Source organism: Falco punctatus, assembly GCF_963210335.1.
Source record: "Falco punctatus genome assembly, chromosome: 1".
Taxonomy (NCBI): domain Eukaryota; kingdom Metazoa; phylum Chordata; class Aves; order Falconiformes; family Falconidae; genus Falco; species Falco punctatus.
The window spans coordinates 103,052,755-103,075,204 of record NC_137580.1 but is presented as its reverse complement, the minus strand read 5'-3'; the positions used below and the strand labels follow the sequence as shown (position 1 = coordinate 103,075,204).

General features: G+C 46.0%; 1 protein-coding gene across 1 annotated transcript in view; it reads left to right on the top strand.

Moving 5' to 3' along the window:
• LOC308068335 (uncharacterized protein) overlaps window positions 1–22,450 on the top strand; it is a 236,169-nt gene that overhangs the window by 175,310 nt on the left and 38,409 nt on the right. The window contains exons 5-8 of the mRNA XM_080398756.1: window positions 9,780–9,942; window positions 13,727–13,827; window positions 18,770–19,241; window positions 21,041–21,209. Of these exons, the coding sequence (XP_080254882.1) occupies window positions 9,780–9,942; window positions 13,727–13,760 (197 nt within the window). The 3' untranslated portion in view covers window positions 13,761–13,827; window positions 18,770–19,241; window positions 21,041–21,209. The remainder of the gene's footprint in view (window positions 1–9,779; window positions 9,943–13,726; window positions 13,828–18,769; window positions 19,242–21,040; window positions 21,210–22,450) is intronic.

The window sequence follows — 22,450 nt, the reverse complement described above, 5'->3', positions numbered from 1 at the left end:
ACATTCACACACTGTTATTTTTTCATAATAACAAGGACCCCAGGGAGGCCAAATGCTGGCTATGGGTAACCTTGACAGAAAGTTCACAGCTTGGAGTTGTGGGTTAGTTGTTTTTTTTTTTCCCCACCACTGCAATGCAAACAATTGATCTGCTGGCTAAAAGGCAGGAACATGGCTAGAGCTGCTGCTTACAACTTCTTTAGAGCAAACAACAGCTTCCAGCACCGATCCTGCCCTGATCCTCGTCTGTCCCTGCGGCAACCGAGCTGCTGCTTGGGTTTTCCTTTCTCCTTGGGGAGCAAGAGGGAGCCAGCCTTTGGGCACATGGGTGAACAGATGAATTGGAGCAGGCAGCTCATCCCTCCTCCTCTTGCCGCGCGGAGCAGCGTGCCAGGCTGGATCGTGTGTCTGTGTGCTAAAACCCGCATGCGTTAGAGCAGTGGCAGGTGTTAAATAGTAACAGATGTTAATATTGACAAACTGAAGTGGCTAAATGTGGAAATACAGCACTGCTGAGACGTGTGAAGTGAGGCAATGACCTTCACACATTACAGATCTAGTCAATAAAAAGGAGTTTGACATGAATGAAATGATGCTGCATGCACGGGGCGGGGGTGGGGGGGGGACGATGCTGGGCAGCTTCGGGGCTGTGTGGGACAATTTTGTGTCTTCCAGGGCACAGGGCTGAGGGGAGGGTCTGTACAAAAGAGGTGACAAATGCCAAAGCCCAGACTTCAGCAAACCTGTTTCCAGCGCCCAGTGACCATGTGGACTTTGTGCTTGTCCTCCAGTGCCATTTCAGCAACACAAAAGAAGAGGCAGCCCTGTTAAACACTGGGTCCTTCTGTGGCTTTAGCCCCTTTTATCCACAATTTCTCTTTTGTTTGTACAGATCAAGGATCCCGGTGTAGGCTCTGGTCATGCTGCCGTAGAAGCTTTTCTGCTAACTTCTTTTATATCAGCCCCCAAGGTGTTTGGGGTCAGAGCCTGCTTTTCGAGTTTTTAGCCAGGAGCTTCAGTGGGACAGGGTTTGATCTCTTTTGTTCCAGAGAATGACAGCAATTTCTGCTGCTTCAGTTGACATTATTCTGAAATTTGGGAAAGAAGAACAAGATACTTGCTGCATTAAAGGGAGATGGATCTTATTTTGAAGCGCCTGCGTATCCAGTCCACGGTCTATGTGAGCAGACGTTTCATCCCTTGAATGTCTCCCCATCCTCAGGCTGAGCCACAAGAGACTCCACCAGCTTGTGGCCATCTGACATCTGGGGAGGCAATGGAGTGACAAAACCCCCTTCGTGCACCGCGCATCCACATCACAGACCCAAACCAACCGTGGTCAAGAGGGAATGATTTCCTGACTGCAAGGAAGGGATGCTCCGTATGCCAGGTTTTTCCTAATATATGCCTATGACTGGGATCCGGTTTTAAACCAGACATTGAAGGTGTCGGTGTGAACATGCTGGCTTTGTTCCTCTGTTATCGGGACTCGGCAAGCTTTGCACCAAGCCAGGATGGGGCAGTGCTGTGTCAGGGAGCTCATAACTTGAGGCACCCATTGGGGCCAAGCAGCCTGACATGTTTTTCAGTGGCATCAGCTCCCAGCGGCAGTAGCCTGCATATAGATCACAGCCAGGAGACATTGCAGTGATGTTCAGTGACAATATTAGTGGTGGAAATCAGCTTTAATTTTTCACTTCTCATTTCTCGGCAGATCAAAAGTGAATATGCACCGTCTTCATTAGCAAGGCAAATAGCTCAGCACGGAGGAAGCGAACCAGTGCCATTCCCTTTCCTTCCAAAGTGCAGAGCAGTAGATAAGCATGTGTTGGTGGGGTAACTAGTGATCTTTATGAAAGGATCCCAGTCTGAACCAGGGCCCAATCCCACCTGACGTGTGGGATTTTTGCTGTTGTTTGCTGATGAGTTTTACTGGCGTTTGCTGATTTTGATGGGATTCTTTCTATTAGTATTGCTCAGGGAAGGGCCCCACAACAGACCCAACAATTGCATTTTTGATTTGAGGATGAAATAATAACTATGGTAACTGGAGTTCAGCTCTAGCCTACATAATTCAACTCTTCTCAAAATCAGGCATCCCAGCTCCCTTGAGAAGGCTTGGCAGGCTCAGAGCGTGACTCATCTGCTCCCAAAATACATGACTGATGGGATGAATCACCCATTGACTGGGGAGGGCTTCTGAGCAGGTAACTCGGGCAGGATGCTCGTTGTTGAGATGCCAGTGGTAGGCGACCTCGAGAATGGCGTTTGGTGCTTGCTCCTTAGTGAGCGGGGCTTTTTGCAGGACATCGTTAAGGTTTCCTTTCCTAAATCAGTGCCAGATCAATTTGATATAGGGAGCAGCAAACTGCAGTGTTTTGGGAGGCTGACAGAGCCTGCGGGCAGACGCTGCTGTGAGGGCAGGAGACTTGCAGCCATCCTGTCCCCGCTTGGGAGTCACAGCCCTTCACCCACTTTGAAGCAAACTGAGGCCAGTTAGGCTCCGCTGGTGCTGGGAGATGGAAGTGCCCCTGGGCAGGGGCTGCAGCTGGGGACAGTAATTAACAGACAGGGGTGATGGTTTCTAAAACCTTTCTGGTTTTAAAAGCACATCTATCTGAAACTTTCATTCCTGCCATAGGCAAGGGAAATTGTATTTGCAGTCATGCTAACCGGAGCTGGTCAACTATTTGTTTTCCTTTCCTGAGATCATCTAACACATACTTTAAAAAATGCCTCAGCCTGTTTGAAACTATGTAAGCTACAGCATGTTAACGCGTTTTCCAACATACCCTTTTCTCTGATGTTAGATATGGGTAAGGCACGGGGTGGCTGGCACTTATTTTCCAACACATCACCTTTTCTAAAAGAGGCTGTGGGGAGATCAAGAGGTTTGCATGAGGTCAGAAGTACCAGCAGCCCCCAGGTGCTCCATACCAAGTTTCCAAGACAAGGTGTCCCGTCCTGTGTCCCTGTCCCCCCCCCCCCCCCCATTTGCTCTGTTTGAACCCTCAGAATTTCCAAGATTGCTGGAAATTAAAAGACCTCTAAAGGATGAAAGCCTGTGGACCTCAGGACAGATAGGAGCTCAAACTGGATGCAGTTTTTTTCAAGAATTATGCAGAATCTGAGCTTTTGTTAGCTGACCTTCTATTTCCAGAGCAATAGAAACAAGTGATTTCTGGCTTGGTATTTTTTAAGCTTATTCGTTCTCATCAGAGTGTTTTAGCATTAATGTGTTAGCATTGCAACTTTTTAATGTGATGGCACAGAGGGCTTCAAGTTGGCAGAGGTCAGTTCTCAAGGATTTTAGCCTACAGGAACCTACTAATGGGAGTCACACTGCTAAATCCCTGCATATGGTTTTGAAATTTATTCCATAAAGCCAAAGTCTTTCCAAGCCTTTGTTTCAACTAACATCATTATAAATACTTGAATGACTTTTGGAGATCATATAGGATATATCACCAGTCAAAATCAGTTAGAAACAAATTGACATGTTCTTGCATCTGGGAAGTACTAGCTTTCCTTGAGTTTTGTTGTTTTCTTTCATTTATAATTAAATTATTTGCTCTAAAAGTTGATTGGTATTGACAAAGAGTACATTTTCTCTACACTGAATGCAATTTTTCCTTTACTTTGTAAGTCAGATGTTATGAAAAATTTACCCCTCTGATACTAAGGTGAATTAAGATACGTGCTTAATGCTGGTGAGCCCGTATCTGTTAAAGAGCACAGAGCTGCAGTCGACCCCTCTGTACCTGACATAGAAGCCAGAGTTCCAGGGAAAGCTTGACTTCCAGAGAAGACCCTAAATAAAAGGTGTTAATGGGGAACTTTTCATAGGAAGGCCTCAAGTGCATTGAAGACAGCAGTGTATAAAATCCATCTCACTCGTAGATGTAGAATAACATATTCAAAGCTCCTAAGTGACCAAGGAGCCCAAGATCTATTAGCTGAAAATCTGAAACTGTTACCCAGCTTTATTGCCAAAATGTAGGGCATTCGTTTTCCTGGATCACTGAGCTAAATGATTTTTCTTAACTCAGACCTAGGGGCAGAAACACAGGCTCTTGACTCCCAGTCCAACGCTCTAATATTTCTCCTTTCTTAGGAAGACAAGTGCTGCAAATAAATTCACGCAAGCCCTTGACACGAAGAGCATGTGTGGAGGGGGGGAGGTATTCGCACTGCCAAATATTACATACTTAATTCAATTAAGGAGTTAGTGTCTATTTATAGTCAGCAGGGATTTAAGGTCACATTCTTCAAATGTGCTCTGAATTCCCCCTGGAGAAGCCCTTCCCTCTCCTAATCTGGGGCTGAGGTGTCTAAAACCTTGTCCATCTTCCCGGAGCCCATGGATCAGCCTGGCCAGTCTCTATCAGTCTTGCTTCTCTTCTCTGGTGAGGTTATCTGTGCCTGAGCAAACTATTGAATTGACGTCTTTCACCAAAGGGGTCACAGATTACTTCCAGATGTAGATACATCCTTCTGCTAAAATCGCCACCTACTCCTAGCAAGGAGGAGACCTGGTTGCCATCTTTCACTACTGACATCTGCTAGAAGACAACCTTTGGGGGCTGCCCCCGAGCTCGATGTGCTTAAGGAGCTCTCCCAAGTACAGCTAGGCTGGAATTCTCCTTTCACCCAGTGAAATCATCCACGTTGTAACTATGCTTCAGCTGGGGGTGTGGGGGGGTGGAGGAGAAGAGCCGAAAGGGGGTTCAGGTTTGTCTTGCCACAGTGGATGGGGCTTGGGAGGGAGTGGGTTTTGGGGGGGGTGGGGGGGGGTGTTGTGCCCTTCCTAGGTAGGGGCTGTACACGCTGAGGCTGTAAAGTTGGGGGCTAACTTTTGGCTAGTACGATATTAATGGTGTGTTTATCTTTATTCCTCTTCATTTGAAAAATAAGTTCACACGTACGGATGGGAAGTGCCATCTTTTTGCTAAGCTGAGCGTCGTTTCCCCTCGGTGTTTCTCCCTTTCTGAAGGCTGCAGGTCCGGGCTCGCTGCCGGGGCTGTGCAGGAGGTTTGTTTCTTGCCTGACACCCGGCTTTCGTGAGCATGTCACCCCGAGTTAGCACAGTGCTCTCCTCTGCTCTCGGCTCGGTGCTGGAGAGTTACGCTGCTCAGCTGTGTGCCCTGGTTTCTGTGTCGCTCGATGCTAATGTCGTTCTAATTAACTGGAGTTTGGGGAGTTTGTGTTGTGGGTGCTGCTCCCGTGGGGTTTGGTGGTGGTGGGCAGGCATTTGCACAACAGGGGTGGCAGCAGCTGACTCGTCCCCCGGCTCTTCTGTGGCTGTGCCCTGGAGATGTACCAAGTAGCCCTTTGATGTTCTGCATCACCTGCACCAAGGCCCTGCTGTTACTTTTCCAAGCAAGGTTTTTTAGGATGAAGGATTTTTTTTATTATTATTATTTTTCCCCCAAGAAATTGACCTTTTCCATGAAGAAAGAAAATACTACTTTAGAAGGTCTGTTTTTCAGCTCTTGAATTTTTTATATCTATTCACATAACAGCTGAGCCATTCCTCTGCATCAATGTGCCTGGTTCTCAGGGGCAGCAGATCTGTCTTACATTAAACTCTAGTCCTTGTGTTATTTTAACTTAGCCTTTTGGAAGGCGGTTCATTTCTAGTGGCAGGTGTAACAAATCTGTGTTTCCATGCCAGCTCCAGCCCACAATTCCTGATGATCCTGAGCTGGGCAGAATCAGGCTCTGCTCCTTCCTTCCTTATGGCTGGTACTACCCATTCCTCCGCTGTGAGAACCGACGGTTTCTCATGTTCGTTTCAAAGTGACCCTCCTGAGGATCACCAGACAGCAGCCACTGCGGCAGCGCTGCGCCGTGACATTGATAAACCACAACATATTGTTTAACATATTGTTCCCAGTCCAACATATTGTTCGCATTCATCATGGAAGCAATCAGTACAGACCATTTTATTGCAAACCTGTTTCCTGGTGCTCATCATTAGGTCATTAACCTTAACAATGTCAACATGTTCTCGGTATGCAGTTTAATTGGAGAGCGGTACAGAGCAGTTGCACGGGCTGTACCCCATAGGGGGCATACAGTTTAAGAGTAATAGAAATGCTGTGCCAGCGTGGCACGGACGCTAGCTAAAGCCTAGTCTGGACAGGAGATGCAAATTAAAGAAAAAAGTAGCTGTACCTAAGGGGACCCAAAGAATTTCTCAGCAGAAGCATCATTTCCTGTGAGCATCTGTGCCAGCTGGAGGTATTAATTTTATGGTATCAAATTCCAGGTAGAGTTTTTGTAGGTTTTTTCCCTTGGTGACTTCACCAAGTTCCAAGGAAAAGAGGTGGGCTGTCCAGCGACTTTTGCTACTCTAACTGCACTGATCCTGGCAAGGTTTTCCTCTGAAAGGGCTTATGAAAGAAGCAAAACTTGTGTCTCCTGGGGCTAATTGCTCCCAGGCTACGTGATACCAAGATAGAAATTCAACAAACAACTTGCTTGTGGAGAAGGCTGGTAGGAGCAAGTAAATTCTTCAGGAAGATGTCCTTGTTTGTGGACTAAACTTTGAGGGTAGATCTCTTCTCTTACAAGGCTTGCTTAGTCAGTTATAAAGTATTGTTTCTTTATATGAACTCTGCTTGGTTATTACGGAGATTATCATGACACCACCACCTTTGTTAGTGTAGATCATAGAATGATTTGGGTTGGAAGGGACCTTAAAAATTGTCAAGTTCCAACCCCCCACCGTGGGCAGGGACATCGCCCACCAGCCCAGGCTGCTCCCAGCCCTGTCCAGCCTGGCCTTGGCCACTGCCAGGGATGGGGCACCCACAGCTGCTCTGGGCAGCCTGGGCCAGCGCCTCACCACCCTCACAGTGCATAATTTCTTGCTAATATCTAACCTAAATCTATACTCTAGATGGTCAGACTTTTCAGAGAAAGTCCTGTCTCTTCACGTGTGCTGGTGAACAACCACACAACTGGGGCCAGGTCTTGGCAGTGACATTTAGATCTTCTTATAATGCTATTGAACTGTGATAACCTGTGGTTTTGGTGTTAAGTTTGAAATTTAAGGTATCTGTGGGATGTCAGCTACCATTTCTTGTTAATTTTTATTAGCAATTAGGTAGATGTGAACATTTCAGCCTTAAGTTCTGCTGGGTTTTGATTGCCCTGCAGCAGTACGTAGGTGGCGTCTAATTACCTGCTGTGCATATGACTAAAGAAAGCATAACTCTCCTCACTGCTCCAGGTGAAACCACAAATTGCTCATAACTGCGAATCCAATGGCCATGTTTGCTGAGCTACAGGAAAGGAAAAGATGTGGCAGGGAAAGCACAAAGGAGTGGCAGGTTTTCAGGAGGATCTCAGGATGGGCAGCGTTTCTGCTTGATGCTTCCATTTCTCTTCCCTTGCTGCCTCCTTTCCTATAAAACATAGGTCCCTTTTCCTCCCAGCCTGGCCAATTTCTGCTGTCTCATATTTTTGTACTTTAGTGTGGAGCACTGCACTGCCTTGACAGGAAAGTCCAAAGGTCTGATTGACACCCTGTTTCTTCCCCATTACAAAATAAACTAATTTCTTTAGCTTTGCACAATATTCTTCTGAAAACAGATATTGATCTATGCAAGTCTGTAGACTGGGTAATCAATATCCACCAGTTTAGGAAAAATAAATAAATAAAGGGACAGAAAATGATGGATGAGACTACCATTGAGTGCTTTTTGAACTGATGCTGTGTTCGGATTGCTCAGCTGTTAAAAAGGTGGGCTGGGTTTATTTTGTAGCAGCAAACTGATGGGAAAGCTTTCAGATTCCCAACTTCAAATTAACGCAGTTGTTAGGTGTTACGGAATCATTTTAAACCAGTGCTGCTTTCCAGTTTGACTTATATCCAGTTAAGGGCTCATGAAGAGGGAGAGGCTTCCCTTTCTGCCACTGTGGCATTTATAAAGTGTAATCAAGCTTAGTGGCTTGACGTTTGTGTATATCTGAGCCTGCCTGCCTGGATCAGTCAGAGCCAACTTGGAGGGCAAGAGGAAAGACTTCATCAGCAGGGAAGCACTGGAGTGTTTCAGTCCTAGAAATCCAGAGAAGCCGCTACCTAAATCTTTCTCCAACTTCACCTCACACTGGACATTGCACAAAGCATGTTCAACCCCTAAAATACCGCGTAAAAGGGAGGCAAGTGGGGTGTGGGTGTTCTGGGTGGTTTCTGCATGGGGAAGCATCCAGCTGTAGGGCTGCGTGAATAATACGCAGCGGTTACAGATCAGGAATCTCCCCTTTCACTTGTAAATGCCAGAGTTGGCAATCTTCCTCCAGATATCTATTGTCCCATCCCATCTTGTGTTCTTTGCTGGCTGGATCTGGTCCCAGAGCAGACCTGGCTAGTCCTGCCTCACTGAGCACTGAGAGTCTGGGATCTGAAAGCCTCTGGAGGAGGGTGAGAGCCACTCCAACCCATGGTGCAGCAAGTTCTTTTCAGCCTCAGCCCACTCTTCTACACCTTTGGGACACTAAGACCTGCTAGGGAGCCAATTACTGTTCTTTAAACCAGTAATCAAAAGGCCAGATAACCAGTTAACGGTCTTACTATAGAGGACGAGGCTAGTCTGAGCTGCCTAAGCCTCCTCGGGAGCAGCAGACGCAGGGAAGCAGTGGTCCACTCTGATAGATACAGGTCTTGCAGATGAAGAAGAAACAGGTGCAGTTCAGATGCAGTTTCAAGCAAATGAGAACAGACCAGGAGAGGTGGTGAGGAGGGACAGTTGTATTGATCAGGCTGCAGAGCCTACTGAAATCAAACACAGCTTATTCAAGGAGGTGACCTTATTTCGAAAACTGGTGAAATAGTAGAAGAGTTTGGAGAACTCCGTTTGATGGAAAAGGAGAGGAAATCAGGCCATGCTTTCAAAGCGATGTGTTTTTTCTCTCCCCGTTCATTGAATTTAATTTCTTGAATAGACTTGAGCTGTCATTTCCTGAATGCTCAGGGAGCAGCTGGTCTGAGATTTTGTATGTATTAACAGGGATCAAATAGGATGAGTGTAGCGATGGTATAGCTGGGGGAAGAGAGAAGGGGCTTGAACATGCCACATGCTGCGGAAGGGACACACCAGCCTCCTTGTCCGCCTCAGTCAGTCCATGTAGTTCCCAAACCTGGGTGAATGCCCCGCGGTGCTGTGTGAGCGGTGTGTGCCTTTCCCGTGGGGGAGAGGAGGGGTGTGCAGAGCCAGGCTGTTATCTCACTTGCAGAGGGTCCCCTCCCTGGGAAGGTCAACGTATGGGGCATCCAGCTCCCATGCGTGTTTCATTGCTTTGGGGTGGGAAAGAGCATCTCTACAAGATCATCTAGTGAAAGGCTGTTATCTGTAGGATCTACTACTTTTTACAGTAACTGGTTTCTCTGTTAAGAAGTTGTGGTGTAACTTTGCAGAACTGCTCTGGTTTTTCTGCATTAATTCCTATTTGGATCCTTTGAGATGAATCTTTTAGGTTCCCAGAAATTCTTCATCTCTTTGTTATAATTAAACAACTCTCAATGGTCAGAGTAGATCTGTGAGCATGAGGAAGCCTGTCAAATCAATACGAATCATTGCCAGACATAAGCTTAACAAGCCTGACCGGGAAGTACAAAGGGGCCCTCTGTCATTTAAAGAAATAAACAGGAGGCAGAGAACTTAATTGAGCTAAATCAGCTGCTAAGCCTGGCCTGACAACCAGCCTTCTGAGACACCTTCCCATGGCTCCAGCGTTTAGCTGAATCAGCACTTTTCCCTTTCCCCTACCAGAAGCCTGGCTTCCCACGGACATCAGCAGAGGAACAGAAAAGACAGACACGCTGCCATCCGGGAGCAACCTTGGCTTGAGGACGCGGTGTAGAAGCGATCTGGGTACTTGCAACCACCTGATGGGCAGGCACATGTTTCCGCTGAAGACTGAATCTTGGCAAAGGCATGTCTGTGTGTTTGAACTGACATCAGCTGCCCAAGATTGATGTTTTGAAAGAAAATAGCAGTTGTAAGTGAAAAAGAGTTGGCCAGCTGGCTGATGCCAACTGTGATAAAGAGAAGGGATTGGGAGGGAGATGGAAGTTGAGAAGGTGAATGGGGGAAACTACAGGGCAGAAACCAGGGACTCAGGTTCTGCCTCTGGCTCCTTCCCTGCCCTTGCCAGGGTGATCAAGCTGAATAAATGTTTGTGAGTTTAACAAACAAAGGAGTGTTTTAGGCACTGAGTTATAAAAAATGAAGTCTTGCACCATCCAGGTCTTCTGAGAGAAAGCATGTTGTCAGTCTCATCCCTACACTGTTTCTCATCCTGACGTGGCAATAACACTTTCTGACTATTGAGTTTCTATCAAGCGATGCCAAAAGTATACTTGTAACAAGAAAGACTCTTAAGTCTTTCAGATAAGTCCTGGGCCAACTGTTTTAACCAATGTCTTTTAGAGGAACTGTAGTGGGGTCCTGACGAACAGTAGACAGGCATCGCAGGGAGTCTGATAGTTTGGTTATTTCTGAGTGCCTCGGCGTGCCTAGCTGTGTGCTGAGCAGCTACGCAAAGTCTCACAGTTTTGGGATTGGGGATACATACCAGATCTCGCTTCAGGTTGTGCATTCCAGACACCTGACCTGATCCCACTTCGGGGTGGCTGGTTATGTAGACCTGGAATTAGATGAAGTATCTATACATTGCAGGTTCAGGAAGAGCACAGCTGGCCATTTTGATTTGTATATGTTTATGTAAATGCCTCATAAAATATGCCCCGTTGGGACAAGCCAACGTCACGCATCATAAAGATGAGCTCCTGTAATGGCTTCTTTACAACTACATTTGCCAAGGTAGTGCAAAAAATATGCCTGTGTTTATAGGAAATTAATTTCTACCCCTTCAGTGATCAGACCTGAGCAAGCAAAAGAGCTGAGTTATCCCAGTTGCTTCAGTCTGGCAGAGAACTGCTCTTCGGAGCCTCCTGCAGTGTAATCCGGTGGGGATGTTTAATCAGAAAACCTTAAAGCAGCGAGGTCCCCATCCAGCAAGTCCCGTGCTCATGCAGCAAGCAGTCCTTCCTCAGCAAAGCACTAAATCACACCCTTAATTTTACACCTGTGCCAGACTCACAATACTGGACTGGATTCAAGGAGGTGTATACATCTTTTGCTGAAGAAGAATGCATTTTTGCCTTTGGGCTTAAATTAGCATACAAAGAATGAAATGCCTTATGAGGCAGATCAGCAAGGTTATTTAAAACATAAAACAAACCAGGCATGACAGGACCTACCAAAGGAGGAAGAGTTAGTGCCTATAGATGGTGCCCTGCAAGCTCCCTTTATGGGTGAAGTTCATGCTGATCCCAGTTTTGTGCAGCACCCCGAAATCCTTATGGCTCAGTGCTGCTCCTGTTGCAGAGGAGGACTTCATGGCTTTGCTAGGAGTGAACCTAGGGGAGTTCTGCAGAAAGCAGTTGGATTTTGGAGGAGTCTTTCACTGAGTCTTGGCCTTCAGGTAAGATTTTTGTAGCAGGAATGTAACTGCTGAATGCTGTGGGTGATCAAAGCCTGAGCTATCTGATTCTGTAGGGCTTCTTCTTGAGAGCTGGAAAAAGTAGGTGGAATCCTTGTTTAAACTGAAGCCAGCTGGAAATCTGTCTATAAATTCATTAAACATAGGCTTTTCTCCTGAAATCTATTGTAAAACACAATCAATACATTTTTATTATTTTAAGATTCTGGCAGAGGGGAGTGTGGCTGCAAGGGGCAGATCCGCTCCCCAGCCACACCAGTTCATCTTAGCTCGGTCCTAACCGAGGCACTTCTGCAGCTGGGCTGCCCTGCTTCGGGGGTTGTGTGCACATGAAATCTGTTTTGCAACAGAAGCAAACCCCTGTGTAGTTCTTGCCAATGAAAGTATGGCTTGCATCTGTGCCCTTGTAGCCAAAGATTAATCCTGCAAGAGATAAAGAGCGGCAGATATGGGCAGCTGTTCAAATTAAGTGTTTTGTCTATATGTATCCACCCTACCGTGTGTGTTAAATCTAGCCTTGGCCATTGCAGCTCATCTAGCCGAGTCAATGAAAGAGAAGTCTGTTTTCTTGTACGTATGTCCCCCTTAAAATTTGAGGAGTTTCCCTGACAGAGTGATGCATAGTTATAGGCTCAGTAAAAGGTAGAATGATTTATGGCATACACGCTGTAAATCAATAAAAAGAATCAGAGACATTGACAGCATGTTCACAGCCCATTTCTTTAAATGGAAGGCACTTTTCTATCCTTCCCATTTCAGACTGGTTGGCACGCGGGGAGTTTTCTGCCACTAACAAGTGCTAAGAGAGTCTTTATAAAGCTTGTAAAACCTACATCTTACACAATACTTCTCCTTATGTGCCCTTTCTTGCTGTATCATCATCTCCAGTCTTAGGAAGTACCATGTCCTCCACCCTGGCTCATGTGATACCTTCTCCTGTGGGGTGTATGAACAAAATAAATAAAAAATCTGCTGGTTTTTAAGCCACTCCATACCAGTTCTCTGACTCTAACTAAACTCTGTTTGGCTAGCATGACCCTTGGTGTGAGGTAGGGGATGTGCTGCAAGTCCTGGGAGTAGCAGGTAAGGGCATCTCCCCGGCCAGCGAGGCTGTGCTGCTGCCCGTGAGGTTCAGGGGGTGCAGCACGGATTTGGCAGGGAAAGGGGGTGCTGTGTATGCAGAGCTCTGTCACACGGGTGCTGGTCCCCAGCCCTGGTGCCCCAAGCCTGGCTGAGTGGCTGTAGGGCTTGGGGCTGTGCAGGCCAGCTTGCCCGCGGGGGAAGGTGGGAATGGGGAGCTGGGTGCCAGCCAAGTACAACTTCCTTTATTTACATATAGATACTAGTCCTGGAACATGTTTAACTGCTTTGTTGAAATGGGCCATAAATGGGCTATAAAAGTTAGCCATTTAAGTCTGAACAAGCATTAAGAGACTCTTCAGTGGTAGATGGGTTATAAATAGTGCACAGTCGAGCCACACTTCAACAAATGCCGGGTTACTGGCTGCTGAAGGAGCCCTCTCCAAACATCCACCATCTGCTCTTCCCAAGGGCAGCCGCATAACAAACCAGGACAATTGCGTAGGGTTTCTTCAGCCAGCTTCCTAAGGCTTGTCTAAGCTCTTAAGCAGCAGTCAACAAGGTGTTAAAAGTTACAGGCTAAAAGGCAGTGTCTTACAGAAAATCAGATTTTTCATTAAAACCCCCATTTGCCTTTAAAGGCGACCTGTATTACAGGTGTGCCTATCCCTCGGGAGCACAGCCTGCGCTGAGATATTCCTGGGATAAGCTGGTGACTTTCCTGAGTCAGGCCAAAATGGCAATTTCAGCAGCTTAAGGCAGTTTAATGTCTCCCTCCTTTCTTTTGATGGGAGAACAGGAGACATGCCTTGCACAATCAGCATTATCTATAGGTTTGCAACCCTGCATACTGCAACCAACACCTCATCTGGTGTGCAAAAGTAAATGAAAAAGCAGCAGTGATTCTAATTATTGTATGCTAATTGGGCTGCATTCAGGCTTCATTGGTGATGCTATTATGCTGCAAGAAAACAATGGCAGCATATGTACTTACCTTGCTCTACTTATCCTATGATTATTCTCTGTTAGTAGAGAAATGTACTGAAAGTATCAGCCTGCACACAAATTAGTCCATGAAATGGACCGCTGGAAGTTCAGCCCTTGAGCACATTTATTCTCTCTTGTTTTGCAGTGAATGCAGCATCGTGGATGCCACAGCAGCCTAAAGCTCTTGTATCTTGTGTTGGGTGACGTGCGGAATCGAACTGTACAACTGGAGGAGTTACAAAGCAGGTCTGTTTATTGAGGCGCTGGGTGTGAGGGGGGGTCGCTCCTCCTAACTTGCACACCATTGCAACAAGCGGCCTGATATTTGTTACACAAAGTCATTTACATACATAAGGTTTCTGAACATTCAGAATCTCCTCCCTCTGGCACCTCTTCAAGATGTCCTTTTCATCTTCCTGGTACCTGAAGTCCCTGTTTATCTTTGCATTCATTAGCAGTCTTTATTATTTAGTTTCTGTTATCTTAAAACATCTGCTTGCTAACTATTAGTCCTTATTGTCCACTCTAAACATGTCAAGCTAATACATGCCCACTGGGCTGGTTTTAATCTATATCAGCATGATCCCCGGGTGGGGATCTTTGGGGTGGGGGCCATTTGAGTAGGAGGTCGCTGATCTATTACTACCACAGTTATTTTACCCCAGTTTGTGTTCTTTTAGCAGTTAGCCTGTCCTCATCAGAAGGCTCCTTATTTACATTCTTGTTGACCTCATCTACCAACTGTACCAACTGTCCCTTCTCCAAGTGCCAAGTGCTGAGTTCCTGCCCTTCCTTCTTTCTGTTGTCTATGCAGCTTCTGTCTGCAGCAGTTTTAGGGTTTTTTTTTCACTATATCACAAGCATTGCTTATAATAGCATTTCCAATCTTGTATTTCCTCCCAAGAAAATGCTTTTGTATTCCCACCCAATCCATCCTGATGTCCTTACCTGATAGGATCTCCAGAGCAAAGTTTGGCCCTGGCAGCCTGGGGGAGCATCACCCTTGCAAGGTGCACCCCACGCACTCGGTGCCAGCGCTTGCTTGCCGATTAGCTCGAGGCTGATTTTGATAAGGGAGAGGGGTGCATGCTGTGCTGTGTTACTCACTGACTGCTACTTTGGTTACAAGAGCATAACTTGGTTTTTACTGTAAACTGGACCGAGACATTTGCATGTTGTTTTTTACAGTAGTAGCTAATATGCTGAAAGCTGCCGGAGTCATTACAAAATCATCAGTGCTCGTTCCAGTGTGATACATCCTGTTTGTCTAGCTGGCTGTTTTGCTACCCTATGTATTGAAGCTGGCTGAGTATCTTATTCAGTGATGTTTTGCTTATTTATTCAAGAACAAGTTCATCAAAATTCAGCCAAGCTCTCTGTCCTCAGCATACACAAATCTAATCTCGTGTTTTGAACACACCCATCACAATAGCAACTGAATGCAAAATTGAACGCGATTCAAAAACTGAATGCAAACTTGATAGGAGCGATGGAAAATTCTGCCTCCCTGCCAATCCATCCCAGGTATTACTCTGCAGTATTGCCATGGCCTCTGAGAGGTGAAGGCACCATTTTTCCCTTTAAGCCACCAACTTTGCCTAGTAAGTCAAACTAAGCTCAAACGCTAGTCCCCGAGGAGTTTCTAGCAGGTGCCTGTCTCAGGGCCCATCAACAAGTGAAGTGGTCATGATGTCATGTACAATATTGTGGTCTCATCAGGGAGACTGATTTGTGTTGCATTAAGCAAGACAGAGTTGCTAATCTCCACTGAGGTTTACATGGGAAAATTTAAAGCCTATTCCAGTATATTAAATGAGGCTGAAAAGCTTCGATCAATAATTTCCCTTGTATGAAAAATAAGAGATGAAAATGATGGTAGATTGATTCAAAATACTTAATGCCAGATACTAGCTGATGGAAGTACCTTGTAAATAGCATTTTGTACAGTTGCCAATGAATTAGTCTAAATTGTGAGGGTGATTGAAATGTATTTTATAATGTTCATCTCCACTTTAGTGGCCATTTACAAAATTTAGAAGAATATGAAATCCCCAAAGAGTAAGTGAGCAGCCAGCAAAAAACCAGAGTAGCTAGTAGTGGTAGTTTGCAAATGAGATCTTGGAGTACTTTATAAGACAAAAAGCCAGAGTTCTTTACAAGGAAGAAGAATCAGTGCTAGTAGCATTTTAAATTTTAAAATGTGTTTTCTAAGTACCTCTTTTTTCATCAACCCTCTCTTTTACATGGAGATTATGATCTTTGATGTGGAAGGTGAAATGGATGTTTTTTTTTAAAAAGAAGTTAATTTGGTAATAAAAGAACACTGCCTTCCCTGAACAGCCCTACGCTTAACTGGGGCATTTTGTAGGGCCACGTTGTGTCTCATTGCACTGATTTCTGCAGGGAATTAGGAGAACTGTGTGGCTTAGCTGGTCACTGGGGCAGGTGGTGACCCTGGACAGTGGTTTGATGGCTCCTGGGGACAGCCCAAGGTCACAGCTAGAAGAGGGTGCCCAGAGACCTTTGGGATTGAGACCAGCCACATAGTCTGTCGCAGCCTGCCTCTCCCTGTCCATTCGGAATTGCGCTGCAGCCCTTCCCTCCTTCCTCTGAAGTTTCTTCTGGTTCCCAGTTGCTCTGTGAGTCATCCCAGGGCTGGTCCCACCAGTGCTTGAGAAGGCCACAGTGCAGGTCTACCACGGCCATGCTTCTTCCATGTCGTCAGAGATAACAAACAGCAGGAGAATCCAGCAGGAGTTGCTCCAGAAAGATCCATCCATGTTGCAACCACTCGGGAACTTGGCTTTCATTCCAAAGTGAGAGAGAGCACCCATTCTTGCTTGTGTGCTTTACTTAGTGGGTACGGAGTCATTAGGGAAAGGGCTCTGCGCCCTGCAAATCTGGGCCCTAACCATGCTGAGAACTTTATTTTGTGATGATTTTTGGCTGCTTTAATGCATCGTGGCACTGTGGTACTGATATTGGAGCTGATTCTCTGAAGCCAAGACTTTCTGCAGACAGATCCCACCCAAGCTGTTCAGATGGCACGTGAGTGGCGGCCAGGCTGCCTTTACGGCGTTCGCTCCCCCTTTTTGTCCCCAGGCTGTGGACCCTGAGGTTCCCACCTCTGTGTGGGGCTCTGCCAAAGTCTGCTTGGGCTGGGAGCTGCTTTTTGATCTTCGTAATGAATTTGTTGGGAAAGTCGCTGATTCAAAGACATCTCGGGTGGCGCTGGTATTTTTAGCAAAGCATTTTAGGTGCACTCCCACCTTCCTGTCCGTGATTGTATAATCTGGAAGTGAAGGACAGCGTGCAGCTACTGTGCTGTAACAGGAATGGCGAGTGATGAATTTTGTCCTTTCCCTTGCTGTGTTTTATTGGAACAGGAAGGAAATGCAACAGCGAGGGGCTGTGGAGCACCCACAGGGTTATGCTGATCACTAGTGCCAAAGAAAAAGTGCTAGAGAAGTAACACCTTCCTGCGGGTAACAGGAAAACAGCATTTTTCCTCGTGATTCAGTACTCAGTCCACAGGATTTTTGCCAGAAATAGGTCTTTCTATTTATAAATTGTTGTTCTACCAAGTCACAATTTTTAATTTGTGGCCTCGAGGATTTTAATTTTCCCCTTATGAGGCGAGTCTTAACTAAACCGTATTCCACCAGCACTACCCAAGCTGCTGCCAAACCTGCTCCCAGTGCCTCAGCCTCAGTCTTTGCAGGGCAGAGGGGAGTTGGGGCAGCACTGAGCCCCTCGGAGGGCCCGTGGTAGCTGGAAGTGACGACCAGCAGTGGTCCTTTCTTCACTTGTGGGCTTTTCTGCTGCACTCGGAGCCTGTCATGCTGACCTGTGTGGCCAGGACATGCTGCCATTGCTTTCGCTCGGTTCCTGTTCCGTGTGCGCCCGTGGGAGACGGCGGCTCAGTTCTCATTCTGCCTCTCCCACCAGAGACTCATTAACGACCTGGCAATCAGCAAAACCCATACAAGCCCCCAAATGACTGGCAGCTCCCCACAGGTGAAGTCTGAGCTATTAATATAGATGGAGGTGAGCAGGACAAACAGATTTATCTTGGATCCCAGACCTTTGGTTGCAAAAGCACAATCTCCTGCCTCCCACCCAAATGTGTTTAATCTAAAGCTCTTACCTGAGCCCTTTGTCTCCCGCTTTGGAACCTGTTGGGTGGAGTGGAGGGGATGCAAACCCATATGTGTAAATACTGTGAGTGGAGGGGATGCAAACCCATATGCATAAATACTGTGCGGTTCTGAGTGGGGGACTGAGGAGACTTGACATTGGGTACCCTCTGGGTCCTGAGCAATCAGTACCCTTTCCCTCACGGAGTTGGTTTTTGCTATGTCCAGGCATCTTGCCTACCCAGCTGCTTGCTTTCATGAAATTCATAAATGTATCTATACACACGAACACTTCTTTGGGGCTTTCATTCTTCGGTCAGGCATCTCTGAAATCGGCTGTGGGGTTCAAAATGTGCCTGGGGAAAAGGGAACGTTTCTGCCATTCCTGAGGCAGCATCAGGTTGGAGGGGACTTTTTTCTTTAAAAGCTGAATTAAAAAGAAAAAGGACTGAAAGGTTTAAAAAACCCCAAGTCCTCTCGCCAAAAGAGAGCCAGCAAGTGTAGGGTTAACTGTTGTATCCATTAAATTTCTTTTTTTTCCCCATATTGCCAGGTTTTTTGGGAAAAGTCAGGGACAGAATTAAACATAAGAATGGATCTTGAAGTCAGGATCTATATTTTAAATCCCTTCCAGGTTTGGGCTGTTGTGGGGGTTTTCATTTTAACTCAATATAAACGAGTGGCAAGCTTTTTTTTAGCCAGTGTTGATGCCGTAAGTACAGAGATTCAAAGGGGATATTTCTTCAAAAATCTCACTTTGAGTTAAAAAACACAGTAAGGTTCTACGTAAGTTCTCCATATGTTTTCTTGATGTAAGAAACTTGTGATGAAAGTGAAGAGACTCGTGTTTTCTCTCTGGCACTGCTTGCTATGTTTCAAAATCCTGTTTGGTATTTGCAACTGCACACTTAAAATAGGCTCTTTGTGTTCATTTGTAATTTTTCTTGCAGGTTATTAAAGGTAATAAAGTATTGTGGAACGCATTTCTAAAAGCTAGGTGCACTGTAGGAGCTTTTGAAATATTTATTAACGTTTCTGCATGTTCCTTGCAGAGGAGAAGCAGGTGAGGATTAATGTACATCACTTGGGACGTCTGGCCTGACTGAACACATTTAGTTCATCTGAATGCTGAGCTGCATCCTTGGTATTTCCCAGGACTTGGGATCCTGATTCAAAGTTTACTGAAGACATTTGCCCAGCAATTGAGGTCTTGATGTAAATCCACACGGCTCCGACCTCGGACGGGACCGCCAGAGCGTTGCTGGTTCAGCAGACAAGGCTGGGATGGTGAACGTTGCCCTCTCTGCTGCGCAGAGCTGGGCAGTGTCTTTGCAAATAAAAACCCGGTGCAGTGGGTGTGCAGCAGGAGAAGTGGAAGATGGTGTTTCTGTGGGCATCAAGCAATGACCCCTTTGAAACGTAACAAACGTCTGGCCCTGCATCCCAGCACTGGGAAGAAATAAGTGGATAGCTGCAGATGTTGCTGCGGCAGAGGAAGAGGGGCAGAAGCAGGAGGAGTAAGAGGTATACTTCACTGCCGTTGCTCTAAACAGCAAACAAATAAGCACTAATCCGTAAATCAGCCCATAACATTTTCCCCCAGACACTGTCCTCAGATAGCCTGTTTGTGCTAATCCTCTTCAGCACTGAATCCCATGCAAAGCAAAAAAAAAAAAAAAAAAAAAAAAAAAAGCAAAAAAACCCCAAACCTCTGAACAAGAGATTTTAAACTTATACTGTCTAGGAGCAAACTTCTCACCAGGGCTGGTTTATAGATTGTAACAAATAATACCAGGCCCCGGGCTGAATGCTCAGGCTGTGGCTGCATGTGGAATCTGCTGCTAATTCATAAACATCACAAGCAGTTGATTTCAGCAGAACCCCTTGATTTAATTACACTCTTGTATACAATGGGGACCTTGCATTTTCCTATATGTAATGAATATTAAGCTGATAGCCCTGTAATTTCCTGAGCCAGGCTTGCTCTCATTTTTTGCATATTGATACCACATTTGGTTTGTTATTTTCCAATTTTCCAGTCTTCTAGACTTGTGCTCAGCGAGTTCTCCATAGTAATTGCTGTTGGCACACACATTTCCTTCCTCAAATCTGCTCTAACACCCTGGAATGAATTTTGTCTCATCCTAGAGATTTGCTTGGGTTTGGATTTCTCTTATTTATTCATTGCCTTTAACTCAGCAACCCTAGAATCGTGTAGGACACTGGATATAATTTCGTATTCCACAGTTTTAATTTCCTCCTTTATCCCGGCAGCCCCCCTTCCCCTCCATGTGCGCCTGTGGATGGTTTTTATCTGACCCTGTGACTTTCTGCTGTTCATAAACCACTTTCCAGTGGTACTTCCTCAGAAACTCCGTGCAAACCTGAACGCCGAAAGGGATTTAAATGTGGCAGCACCAAACCCAAGGCTGGTATTTACTAAACTTTCCTGGCCTCTTGGTGGTTTTGGTGTTCGTTCAACTTGCTTTTTCTGTCTGTCTCTGGGGTGGCTCATCCGGGTGTGTCCTACCTTGCCTCTGGGGTGGGAAGGGAAGGAATAAATCTCTTTTTTTGTGAGATGTAGTCATTGGAAGAGGTGCAGGGTGAGGTCTGTGTGCCAGGGAGGCAGCAGTGTGAGGCTGCTTTTCGTTTGAGGGATTCTGTAGACTGGTATGGAATTAAACCAAAAAGGAGTTGACAACGTACTTGAACTTTTATTTGAACTAGAAAACAGACCTTCTTAATTGTTAATCATGCAAGATATGTCAGCTAAGTGTCTATAAATGCCATCCCCAGCCTGCTGCACTGGAGTGCTGGGGAGACACGCTTGGCCCTGAAACGGTGAGTGTTCCATGCCTTTGACTTAGAAAATGCAGCAACTTAGGAGGGGGAAAAGAAAAGGACAGAGAAGGGAAAAAGGGAAAGAAAAACACATTAAGTGAGTTCTCTCCATTTCCCAAGGTGCTTTGTGAAAACGTGCCCTAAGGAGGGCACCCACTTACTGAAGCCCTTCAGCTTATGGTTTGTGTTCAGAAAGTAGTTAAACAGACTGTGTTGCCTGCGGTAACACCAGGCAGGCTGTGCACGCTGCCGGTGCCTCGGGCTTTTCCGACTTTTGGGCCCATTTCAGTCCCTGAGATGCTCATGTCCTGAAAAAGCAGGTACACCCTGGCACCCGGCACGGCTCTCACAGCCGCGATGCTGAGTCGAGGTGCTCTTCCACTGGGAGTTCATGGCACCATTTTCCATCCTGGATATAATTTCTCTGGCTGCAAAAGGAAAGCCAGATGCCTTCTCTCTATTTCTTTGTGATTTCTTTCCAGGAATATTTACCAACAGCTGTATTCCCATGGTGAATAATCATCTCTGCCAGAACAAACAGCAAAAAGAGGCATGCCCGTATCACAAACCTGACCTTCACCCATCGCACCCTCATGCCTGACTGTACCGCTGGCAGGGAGGTGGTAAGCTGGCTGGCTGTGCTTGTCTCAGGTAAGCACCTACCTTTTTCCTAAATATATCCCAGCCTTGCTAGCTGATTTTTTAATCTGAAGTTGTATGAAGGCCATGTTCTTTCTCAGGATGTAGTGTATGATGTTTTTATCTCATGTTCTTGTGTTCTCCACCCATCCCTCAGAGGACTGAGCAACCCTGCAGATCCACCTGTTTTAACAAGGATATTTTGGCTAAATTTTGTACAGTAGTTTTCCAGTCTTTGAAATCTCTTTCCAGTTTGGTCATCACTGTAGCGCCCAAGAGGAGCAGCCAGGGCCTGAGGCAGGGACCAGTGTGGATGAAGCAGTCACATTGCTGGTGGTGTTGCCATGTGATGATGCAAATTTTTCTATTTTTGTCAGAAATGAGAGTCTTGGTGAACTGGAGTCTAGATCAAAGATACTGTAGTTGGAATTCTGCTTATTTTGTCACCTCTTTCTGCAGAGTAACCTACTTCCTGGTACTACCTGATGTAATCAGAAGCAATCTGAGCAATTAAGAGTCTGAGAGACATCTTTGGATGGAAAAACTGTCAGGTTACTGTCTTTCCCAGTTGAGTTTTATTTTCCTTAGTGCTCTTGAGGTCTTTTAGTTCTTTCAAGAGACAAATCGTACTCGCAGGCTCAGCAATTATTGATGGCTTCCTGTATCAGACAGAGTATGTGAACATTTGTGTATCACTCACAAGGTACATACCACTGTCCTAAATGCATCGTTGAACATCTTACAATTAGAAGTGAAACTAAAATTCCTTACTGAAGACACCATTTTTCTAAAGCAGTTAATTTCACCAGCTCCTCAGCCGCGTGTATAGAAAAGGAAAATGCTACATTTCTTTTTCTCCCTGTGTGGATTGCTCTTATTCCTGTTGGCACAGCTGATGAGGAAGGATGTGTGTGTTCAGTTCTTGTTGTATGATGGTCCTGAGGGCTTAGCGGTGAGATTGGAGGTAAGCGCATGCTGGAGTGCCTGTGGTGAGGTCGGATGAGCTGAAACATGTGCTTGTGGGCTTTGCTCCATCTGACCCAAGTGGCTGTGTTCATGGTTGTGTTCACGTGGCTGGTGATGCTGGAGCCAGAACATGAGGTGTGAAGAGCTGGGCCCCTTTCCTCCCACTCAGCGCTCCCCTTGATGGCTGTCACCACCTCCTCCGATCTGCCGGTGCAGTGCTGCTGCCATCCCTCCCCTCTCAATCTACTCACATTGAGCTGAGTTAACCTAAAATCCTGCAGATAGAT